Source organism: Diadema antillarum, unplaced genomic scaffold, assembly GCF_040938485.1.
Source record: "Diadema antillarum isolate AM-2024a unplaced genomic scaffold, OU_Dant_1.0 scf00000139, whole genome shotgun sequence".
Lineage (NCBI taxonomy): Eukaryota > Metazoa > Echinodermata > Echinoidea > Diadematoida > Diadematidae > Diadema > Diadema antillarum.
The window spans coordinates 332132-344560 of NW_027271028.1; the positions used below are offsets into that span (position 1 = coordinate 332132).

Here is a 12429-nt window from a genome sequence, read left to right on the forward strand (position 1 = left end):
TACAGTGTACGCCTCTTTTGAGATTCATATGGGCAAGAATTCATGAGGGTGGTTCAAACCTGGTTTAAACCTAGACCATGGTCTAAAATTTATAAGCATGAAATAGGCATACATCTGTATCAATCTTTTGTTACAGGACGTCGGTTTGCATATCTGTCAATTGTATTTTCATACGCAAAAGAAATTTGCATAAACCATGATTTAAATTTGTACCACCTTTGTGAATTCAGGCCATAGGCCTAGAGTTTGAAATGCAACAATTTAGTGTGTGCTCTGGTACATGTAGTTGTGAATATGAATTGTTCATGCACAAAGTGAGAGTGGAATATTTTCTCCTTCCATTTCAGACACTCCTTGACTATACCATCTACTCTGCCAGAAGACAAAGGACTCTACATTGTGAGGGCAGTGAACTCTGAGGGCGTGGTTCATTGTGGGGCAGAAATTATCATAACTGAGAAGACTCCAGACACAGTGCAGGGTGAAGACTATGCTAATGACTTCTCTGTACAAGAAGGTGAGGCTATCTAGCAGTTTATTGGAGCTATTAAAAGTGCTTAATTTAACAAGTATTGGGCTACTACTAGTACACAGAGTTATTTAAGATACATGTATTTATTTCTTCTTCATTTTGTGTAACATGTACAGTACAGTGTATCCCTTTGTAATGTTCATTCTTTTTTTCATGTTTGTATTGTTTATGATATGTACATCCTATATTCTTTACCTGGTCAAATAGATAATAATGATAATCTGACATCACTTTGTCGGGTTATCTTAACTGTAAAGAACTCCCTACGTGTTACATGTACCTTGTTATGAGCATAATGCAGTCCATGAATGGAGCAAATCGCAGTCCATGAATGGAGCAAATCATACATTGTGTGAGATTCGCTTGGTAGGCCAAGTCCCACTTCGCACATGTAATGGTCCTGTTCAGTCCCTCTCATTTGTTATCATGTTATTTGAGGAAACCCATCAAATGAATATATTTCGTGTCTGGCTATAGTATGCTACATGAATGAGGTCTAAATGTGCCAAAACTGGATTATGGCCAAAACCCTTCAAGGTAAAAGATCAAAGGTCATTCTACTTTGGGTCAAAAATACCTTTTCCCATAAATAACTTCAGCTAAGAATCTCCAGTGGTAATATTACATTGTACCTCGTAAAGAAGATTAGAATAGATGACAGGGATGGAAGTACAAAGTCAAAAGCAACTATAATTGAGTTAGATATGTCATTGTCTGGTTGTAGATAACTATAAGTAATTAAAGTAGGCCTACAGTAATGATATCATTTTGCTGACTTGATTCAAGTAAGTTGGAAAATATTTCCTTTATGAAAATAGGGACAGATGTTTATCCTAATAATTCCTAGATCAGCCCTCAAAATCACTGAACTTCATCAAAATAAACCATGTAGATATAGAGTCATGGACATAATAATGTACCAAACATATTGTAATAGCATGAGAAGGAGAGGCATCCAAGTGTACTGCACAGCAATCAAATTGCTCGTGTCATAAATACAGCCTATAGAATGGGGCAGCAATTACAGTAGTTCTCGCATGTATTTATTTTCACTGTTCATATCATTTATAATGTTTAGATGCAGCAGAGACTCCAACTCTCCCGCTTTCGACAGGAGATCTCCAGCCGAAAGCCAATTTTTGTTAAATCTCCCGTTCTCCCGCTCGAGATTTAATTTCTCCTGCCCTGGCTCTGTGTCTCCCGTTGGAAAGGATTTTTTTACATATTGCCATCATTTATGTTGAAAAATAAGCCTTAGATAGCACAAGTGAGCATCTAAAACCATAGAGCTGGACCCCAGCCGCAAGGAACTTCGCACTTTGGGCACATCAAGTTGGAGTCTCCCGTTTGCTAGGGGTTTCAGGCGGGAGAATCTCCAGATCGGAAGGTTCTTGGGGTTGGAGTCTCTGGATGCAGTAGTGTAATACATGTTGTAATATCATTTCAGACTGCACCCAGAAGATAGAGTATACCTTGTTAAATACAGCGTACTGACTGCCTTTATCAAAAATAAATCCTGGTTTAATATTTGTATCCCCTCAAATTTATGAATGCAATGACTCCCACCAATGTATGTAATTTATACATCATTAATATTTCATTTGGTGAGGAGACATTGCCCTATTTCATTTGTGACCCTGCATCACAAAACCAACAAAAAGTTGCCAGACATGGATTTTTAGTTAAGGGCAGATTCTGGAAGAGCTGAGTCTAAGCTTTAGAATGATGTATAACTCAATTTGAATGGACTCCCCTAAGTTATCTGAATATTAGAAAGAAAGCACACACTCTGGAAAAGTGTGAACTGAGAAAAGAGGGTCTGAAGTACAGGGGCTATTCAAGCATTGTCAAGCGCTTAATATTCACTAAGCCATGCTACCTTTACGATGAATGGGACAAGAACAGGATGTAAACCACTGTAGCAACAACAATGAAGGGAATATAACATTAAACTGGAATTGAGCACGCTCTATTACCACATTCTGTCCATGATTAATGTCAACTTTCAAAGCAGTAGCATTATCCTTTCAAAAGTTATTAGAGCTGAAAGTGAAGAATGTGCAAAGGATTTTAAAGAAATGAAAAGTGGCCTCTGAGACATACCTGATGATCACACTATTCCACCAAAAAAGGGTTGTAGAAAAATTGCTGAAAACCTACTTTCCCATTCATTCTATGATGCCAAACTCAAGAATAATGTAGAAGAAGAATACCTCTTTCAAAAAATGTGGAAAACTCAAAATTGACCTGGTTGACCTGTTCCACCTTTTTTGAGTCCTCATGTAAAACCAAGGAATGTGACTTTTTGTTGGTTTTGTGATGCACGGTCACATTTAAAGTTACTGCAATCATATCCAAACTATTGCCTTACATAACAGGTGACATTGTGATTACCCCAACGGACCTAACTGGAGACAATTCAGCCGATACCAAGGGAAGCGGGGCTAAATCAGCTGATAAGATGCAGGCTCCATGGTGAGTACCAAGAAGGTGCCGTGGGATTGTACCATGAAACTCCATCTTCAAACTGGAGGGTCATGGATTCAAATCCCATCAGTGCTTCTTACATTTGTCCCTTCAGCAGGCCAACTTTGATGGATACATTGCTCCATCAATCCACCCAGAAGTCACAGGTTGGATGGACATGGATTCTTTTCAAATTCAAATTCAAATAATTCTTATTTCCATATAAAGTAATACAAAGTAATACACATAACAATTACATGAGTTACAGAATATTTTAAGGGATTTTGAATCACATAAGTTTTAACAAAACATTGTATACAATTATAGTAATATCAACTTTATATTGTAATAATTAAACAAGTAAACAAATACTTATTTTTCAATTGTATATGGAAAAGAGGAATTCACAAGAGAAGCATAGCTTGTAAATTTTGTGAATTACTCTGGGAGATAAGGGCATCTTGAGATCAGTCAAGGACTCCATGTATGAACATTTTGATATCATGACGTCAGGCAAAACAAACAGAAAGAAAGGACCATGACAAGGACAAAAATGAGAGCAAGGAGGGAACAGGCAGGAAAACAAACTAAACAAGACTAAACTAAACTAAGCTAAACTAAACTAAACTAAAACTAAACTAAATTAAACTAAACTAAACTAAACTAAACTAAACTGAACTAAACTAAACTAAACTAAACTAAACTAAACTAAACTAAACTAAACTAAACTAAACTAAACTAAACTAAACTAAACTAAACTGAACTGAACTGAACTGAACTGAACTGAACTGAACTGAACTAAACTAATCTAAACTAAACTAAGCTGAACTAAACTAAACTAAACTAAACTGAACTAAACTAAATTAAATATACCTGCTGGTGAATAGGTACATCAATGCGGCACGCCATAACCAGGGATACTGTCATACTCCAGGATATAACGCTGTGAAGCACCATCTTTTTTTTCCAAAAAAAAAATTATAGTTAGGTGATCCGAGTATTTACACATTGCTATTATGGTGGCCAAATTTGAGCAATCTCCAACAACAATCCCAATTCCAATTCAGCACATGACATGTTAAACTTAATTAGAAGGAAAAGTCGGCTCATTTGAGTGATTTGTGCAAAATGTGGTAAGTAATTTCTGATCTTTCCCTCCAATATCATTGAATGACAAAAAGAAAGACTTTCCAAAGTTAAATACAGGGTTTTGAGGGAATGTAGAGGAAATACACACTCTGTAATTGTAGCATTACTGTAGCAGTTATTGTCCATGGCTTGGGAGGCATGACTTTTGCAGACACAACCATGAAAGAAACTAGAATTTACTTGAAGATCCCTATCAAACACTGCTATGCAATCACAAGGAAATGCAAGCTACATGTGTGGGGAATGGAATCCCGTCTGAAGCTTTCATCATACGGTGGCATTTGGGAATTTATTGATCGGTTTGGGCAGGTTTGTGAGTTTGAGCAAAATATGCAAACTTGGCGTGCTGTTGGGCATATGAAAAAGGCACGTGAGAGTTAAAGAACAAGTTTATTTGGGTATACCGGTAACAGGAAAAGAGAAGAAACATGAAACCTGCTGCAAAGAAGCAAATAATTTAGCTAGAAAGAAGCATCAGTACTTGCTATCATATTGACTTTTATGTTCCAGCCATGCTTCATAAAGTCAGGGTTCTTTTTTTCACTGGACTTTTGACATTTGTTATTATGGTTTTAACAGTCATTTAAGATATTTCACCAAGATCTAGTATAACAGTATAATAGTTCATAAAGCATTTTTTTATCTCTTATAAAACTTTGTTTTCATGTACATAAGATGAATTCCTTACAGGAACAACTCTAATTGAATGATCAATGTCAGTTAAGTTTAATTGCCAAGAAAAACCATTGAAACTATAAAGTACTGACGCTTTAAATCATTCCAAGTGAAATGTTCCCAAAGTAACATTCCCTAATTTCCTTTGGTAGACAAACATACACTTTGTATTTCAATGGTTGTATGGACTGTCTGTCGATCTAGCCCAGGTATATTCTCTTTAATGTGTCAGTACACAATGTGGCCTTTCTCCAGGCTGCCCATACTCTTTAGCTTTGATATCACTTGACAAGGGGCGCTAACGTGAGTGTAACCTTTTACTGACATTTTCTCTTTCTGTCTGGGGCATTGGATCACGTAGACTCAGCATCAGCAGCCAGCTCTTTATAATCCTTTGAAGACCATTTGCCTCTGACATAACACTCATTCTCTGCTGACGTCTGTGTCTGGATATTATAGCTTAGGTGTCAATGGGTTAACTGGCTGAACATTAATCCTAACAGGAAGTCCCAAAGTGTGTCTATGCAATCAGGGGCCTGTTGCATAAAACGTTTTACCTGAGAAAAACTCAGGTTAATTTTCAACCAAATTTTTCCTGTGTTAATTATAGTCAATAGCAGCATCATACTAACCAGAGTTTTTAGTTCCTACCAGAGTTTTTCTCAATTTAAACATTTTATGCAACAGGCCCCAGGTGTTCTGGGCAACTATTTTGATTTTCTTTAATTTAAATTCACAAAATGCTTAAACTTACATACATACACATGGTTTGTATTTAAGTAATCATTTCCTGTGTTAATAAGTTTATGAGTGGACATCTACAATAGTAGTTGTAAAGTATTAATCTATGTACACAAACATTATACAAAATATTGTCACCATGCCTCGTTACTATGCCTACATGATTTGTTTGTGTGCATAACTGAAGAGTCACTAAACTGTCATAGATAAGCCCTTTAAGTGTGTGTTAAGTTTACTACATTTCACCAAATATCATTTCATTTTTATTGATAGATATAGGTAATAACTTCATGTTAGCAATGAGCATCAAAGTGATTGCATTAATTTGATATCTGATTTTGGGGGTTTTGTTGCAGCTTAACAAGAGAGGTTTTAGTGTAAGTAAATTGTGAGGGCAATTGTAATAATTAGATGGCTAGCAAGCCTGGTGCAAACAGGATGTTAGGGTACAAATTGTATGCTTACTGTGATGCAAGACTGTCCCCTGTGTGTAGGACTTGCAAATTCAGAGCAGATCGTTACTGAAAATGTAATCCCATCTGTTGCATTATAACCCTCTTTATTAAGTTAATAATACTTTATAAATGAGTGGGATGCCCGTATTCACACTGCTGAAATGACAGTTAGGAGTACACTCTCCAATCACTTATTTTGTGTGCCTGTCACACTGGTATTATGAAAGACATCTCACATTTCAAGTTATGATCAAGACGTGTCTGGGAAAGAAAACTATAAAAGAATGTCAGATGACATGATAATCAATATTGGAATGCTATTCAGTCTATTTTTAGGTCTGTTAGTCCCAGTCAAGAGAACCGACCAATCCCATGTAAACCTCTGATAAGTCAGAGAGCTGAGAGTCTTTAAGCCATGCCTCTGTGATCTGGGCAGGCCGCGCCGTGGAGAGTTAGCTCCCGTTAAGCACACACCCTCCGTCCTGTTACCCCAGCAAGGCCGCGAGGCCATGTGCTGAACTCATTACGATGACGTGGGGTACGGTAAGCAACGCGCTGCCATTTATACCAGGGCTGGTCGAGGGCTTGCATTCCGAGAGGAAAGGGCGTTTCAAGAGACACCGGCCATCCTGAGTATAGATTTACACGTGTATGAATTAATCCTACATTACAGATTAAAGGACCCGACCTACCTGTAAGAAATATAAGATGTATCTCATTCTACCCTGATTTTAGATTTCATTTCAAAGAGACACTGAATGGGAAATAATGTGTAATGAGACTTTTTATATGTCATAAAGTATTTGCAAAATAGTAATGGCTTTAATATCGATGTTTATTTAAAACGTATGTTGTGCATTTCCAAACTACTAGTAGAAATGAAAATTTACACAAAATATTATCATTAATGGTCTCCCTTTAGATCAGAAAGAATATGTAAAATTTCTTGGCATTACAATGAATATGATTAATGATTAATATGAATCTGTCATGGGATCAGCAGTAAAAAATGTGTCTTCCATATGTAAAGGATTTGGAATATTGTATATGGATCATTCTCTTCTTATAATATACAATGTATTGATTTCTACCATTATATATTGATTATTGCAAGATGATTTGAGGTTTTTGTGGTAAGACCAAACTACATCATATACTTTTTATTACAAAGAAAGCAGTTAGGATTTGCACAAAATTGTCATATCTCTCACACAGTGGTCCTCTATTTAATCATTTGAAAATTCATAGATACAAAATACAAATGCTTCAACAGATAGGCATCTTTATGTTTAGATATCATTGTAGAATGCTTCCCTCAGTTTTAAGCATTTAATCTTAAAAAATTAAACTTGCATTTTCAGTAGTTAATATCCTGATTCCATGTAGTCAAAAACATGCGAAATTCATCTTACCAGGCCGAGCGTGAAAAATTACTCACACAAAAATATCCACTTTTACAGTATACCACATTCCCTCAAATAGATCAACTTCCTTACTTTCTTTAAAGAAATGTAAAGAAATTGTATTCATTCAATATACAACAATTCAAATTTAAATTAGATCTTTTTATTGTATATTGAGTAATTTAAGTTATATATTCCAGGCCTAAGCCTAATAAAAAGATTTTAAAACACATTTTTAGGGCTAAGCACCCCCCCCCCCTTGTCCTAGAACCTCACTGGACATACACCTGCCCCTCTTGCATTAAAAGAAGATAAATGAAAGAAAGATAAATCAGAGGAAAGATTCTAGACAATTTTCATGATTTGGCAGCGAGGTACAGTAAACCGTTTAAAGTTAAATGTGAGAATGCAGCAATGAGCAAATTTCCTCATGCAGATTTGGGCAACTTGAAAGGGAAATTAGTTCAATGGGAAAATAATTTTGGGTGAAAATGCAAAGAAGATAAGACAGATTATGAGGTAATTGTCAAAAATTTGAAAAGTCATCACAAAAACTGCAATATCTACATGGCTGTGATATAATATGTATACTGTGTGTATATTGTGCATTTATTTTACATATATATTTATGTGTATGTTAATGTCTGTATGCATAACCCTATGTGTGAGTGCGTGATATATACATCAATATATGCATTTGTATACATTTATCACTTTTACAATGGAATCTACTGTCATTTCTACTCATTGATAAAAAATGTAGCTTAAATGCAGCTATTACAAACATCTTGCTATCCGCAGTAGATATGAGATAAGTTCTGATATTTTCTGTCATATTATGTTCATCTTCAGTTAATGTTGGAAGCATTCTTTTGATACTATGGTTTATTTTTATATGATATTCTCTGAATGTGGATTTTAGTTGTATGTTTCAAATATAGCAAATAAAGACTTCTCTATGTATCCCTTTAAAAACTAAACCTCATGTTGTCATGGTGACAAGGTATGTGGCAAACAGCCAGTAGATAGTCTGTAGCACTGGTAATCCTGCATAATATGTAGAGACTAGGTCAGACATAAACCTAGTCTGCATAAACAGATGTTACAGAGATTACCTCTGTACAGAAATAACAAAGGTACAATGTAGTCTAGTGATATGTGATACATAGAGACATATCATGTGTGTCATCTGCAAGAATACCAGTTCTGCTGGAACTTGTGCCAACCAAGATTGCCTGTGATTATGGGGATATTGCTAATACTGTAGGTCTCTCTCGCTCTCTTTCTTTCTGATACTTGGATGCCTCAATTTTCTATGCTTTACTGACAAAAGGAGGGAAACACTGTCATGATTATTGTAATATCTGATTATAATTGTCGATTCAATCAACTTTCTTGATCTCCAGATGGCAGCAGTGTGGACGGGTCTTCGTTGCAAACAACATGATTGTCTTTCTCTGTTGCTGAAGAAGAGAACAAGTCTTATAGTTGTATAAAGTAATAGACTGCATAGGCTTCCAAAATGCCACAATATAAATAGCAAGTAAAACTAGGAAAGAGAAAAGGGGACAGGCTTTATGACCAGTAAGCTAGAGAAAAAAGGAGGAAGATAACTTCTGATATATTTGTCTGCGATACTCCTATACGTATTTTCAAGTCACAGACATTATAGGACAGTTTGTAAAACCTTGGTTAGTTCATATCATTGGATCTGGCTTGTTTTTAACATAAATAATATTAGGACTTGGTGCAATCTTTATGATTGTAAATGCACCATGGTTCTCAGTATTAAATATGTTTGGTAGTGTTTGTTTGTAATCAGACAATGTTTATCTGACTTGATAGCTGGCATTCCAAGGTTTATCAGTGGTTTTTACGTACCACTGTAAGCTGTGATAATATATTATATAATGATAATAAGCTGATTTCATATTTGTATTCAAATAAGCATCACAAAATAGCAGAAGGAGTTGAGTAATGGTAATGTTTCAGGTCAGCCACTGTTATACTTTTATTTACTGTAAAAATAGATATTTTCACATGCATGAAACTTTTTACGAATTTCATGAGGAGCCACTATAATGTGCGAAAGCAAAATGTATGCACAAGTTTTTGTCTACACAATCCAGTTCATGTAGTAAACTCATAATTTTTCATGGTTGGCAATTCACGAAATCTTCCTGCCATGAAAAAAAAAAAAATCTGCTCTAATTCACAAAAGTTTCATGCTGCGAATGTTTTGGTTTTACAGTATTAACCTGCTGAATAGTCCAATTTTAATTTGCTTTGTTTAGCTCCTCTTTTAGGTCTTTATTACCTTCTGAGACATTTGATCAAATGCAAGTCATATCTAACAACAATAATTACATCATACTGTTACAGCATGACTATTGATCCACATTGTGGAAGTGGGGGGGGGGGGGCAGAGTAGGGCAAGGATGAATTCCAATATTGATTTCTGTGCTGTCCATCAAAGGGACTAAGGTAAAAGTGGAAATTTTCGCGGTGTTGAAATTTTCGTGCGTTTTGCGCAACCAGAAACTACCGCGAAAATGAAAGCACGCAAATATTTTTACTAGCCATATGTTCCTGTGCGTCATGTCTTGATTCCGCGGAATTACAAACACGCGAAACTCTTCTTACCTGGCCAAGCGCGAAAAATTAGTCGCGAGAAAATATCAACTTTTACAGTATGCGATGCAAATGCTTACAGTTAACTTGTATTCTTGTATTGATCTATAATACCCTGATCATCACTTACACAGGTGTATGTTACCAAAAAAATATTTACTGAAAAAAAAAATAGTTTGTATACATGGTTTACACAACATGAGGAGTTACAAGCTCACCCTATATCAAATGTACTGGTCAGCTTACAGGCTTGGCTTCAATAACAAACATGGACGACAGAAAGGACAAGTCCTGGTGATGACAAAAAGATGTGCAGTGCTGATAACAGTTGTATTCATCAGCAGTGAGCAAATTAAACCATGCTGCCATTAGTCTTGTCTACAGACTGATGGAGATTTTTTTTTGTTTACCTTCAACTCTTTTTGTGCCAAAGCACTAGCTATAATTTGACAGCTTCTTTTCTTTAACAGCATTCAGTCAATAACTGCAAATTTCACTTGATTGTGATCCCACTCAGGTGAAGCGATGTGTCTCAGTCCCAAAATAAAGGCAATGGTGACACTATAAGAATTATGTAATCTCTACTCATTGGCAATTAACTCTATGCGCCACATTGTAAACACCATGTTTGCCACATGAATCTGACAGAGTAACATAGTCATGCTTTGGGAAAACATTATGTTTTGTCAAATCTATGTAACTTTCATAGATTTTTGTTACCCTGGACATGTACATGTAATGAGTAAACATGTAAAGAAAATGGCAAGCTTTGCTTTAATTTAAATTGTATGACAAAGATAGGATTGTTTTTTTTTTTTTTCAAATGACCAGTAGCTACGTTGTTGTAGAGGCTTGACTTTTGCACCTAACCATCATAAAAACAGTGACAGACACTTGGAATTTACTCGCAGATCCATTAGGGAATACCACATGATAGTCAATCACCACATGCAATGCGAGCTACATGTGACAGGAAGAAATTGTGAGAAATGCTTTCATTGTACTGTGGCATTTGGCAATTTGGGCGGTATTGCGTGTTTGAGCAGAATATTCGAACTTGGCACGCCGTTGACTGAGTCGGGCATGCAAATGTGGCACATAAAGAGTTAATCTTCAGACATATATGCCCATCAGTGAATAAAGCACTCAGGTGAACATGTCAGTTGGTGAACAGTATGGTACAGTAAGGGTTAAAGCCTCCATATTACAGTAATGATATCAAATATGCTATCTACTGTAAAGTTCTGTATGACTGGTACTATATTTTCTCTGCAGTTTGGCTCATAGGACCTGCAATGTTTTAAGCTTTATTCTTTTATACTCTTTGCATTCATGACCTTTTACAATAATCTTTGGCATTTTGTACACTTGTCCAGCTTTGTTATCCAAGTTTGTTAGCTGTTCAAGCCACATCTTGTAATGTTTTGCTGCCATGGATATGACAATATCTGCAGTTATTGACTCTTAAACTGCAGAATGCATCATTTTCTCCATCACATGTATGTACTATAGCTTCACCAGTGATATCAGATCTATGTGCATGCGAGTATTTCATATTGTTATCAATGACATCACCATTAAAGATTAGGGTAGATCACATCTATTACATAATACCTGGCCTGACAAATAAATAAGTGAATAAATAATGATGATAATGAAAACTATAATCATGATTATAATCATAAATATGATAACATAAAGTATGACCAGATAAATAATGACAATCATCTTCATCACCATCATCATAATAATGATTGAGCAATAGCCCTACTTAGATAAATACAGTCGCCCCCACTTAATCACAAGGGGCTGGGAATAAGTTTTTGTCCCATTCAAGCAAGTACTGTGCACTCCTGTTATAACGAACACGGTTATAATGAAATTCCGGTTAAAACGAAGTAAAAATTTAGGCCGAAACATTATCCATTCTATATATTTTTATTGTTTATCCATTTGGTTACAAAGAAATGTTGATATAACGGAAGAAAACTGCTGGTCTCGAGGACTTCGTTATAATGTGAGTCCACTGTATCTCATTTAACCCATTGAGGACGAGTCCCAAGTATTGTAAAACATGATATATTCGCGGCATGAATTTTTGCGAATTGGAGCCGACGGCCTTTTTTGCGGCGTGAAATTTTTGCGAACTGCCACTGGCATTCAATGCATATAGTGTAGACAAGAACTTTTGCGTGCGTTTTAGTTTCGAGAATCTTGGCGCCTGCGAAATTCGTTTTACAGTATACTGGGGCAAGTTTCTAGGGGAAATGCGTGTTGTAGCAAAATCAAACCGTCCTCAGTGGGTTATGCACGTCTCCTTGCTTAGTCACTGCCATCACATGCCACCCTATTGTGTAGTCCCATTAACTACCTCCTA

The 12429-nt window shown here is 36.0% G+C and overlaps 1 protein-coding gene across 1 annotated transcript in view; it reads left to right on the forward strand.

The window, feature by feature from the left end:
• Positions 1–12429, forward strand: part of LOC139721116 (protein Obscurin-like) — a 150253-nt gene that overhangs the window by 40540 nt on the left and 97284 nt on the right. Inside the window, exons 3-4 of the mRNA XM_071632447.1 lie at positions 348–517; positions 2911–3007. Of these exons, the coding sequence (XP_071488548.1) occupies positions 348–517; positions 2911–3007 (267 nt within the window). The remainder of the gene's footprint in view (positions 1–347; positions 518–2910; positions 3008–12429) is intronic.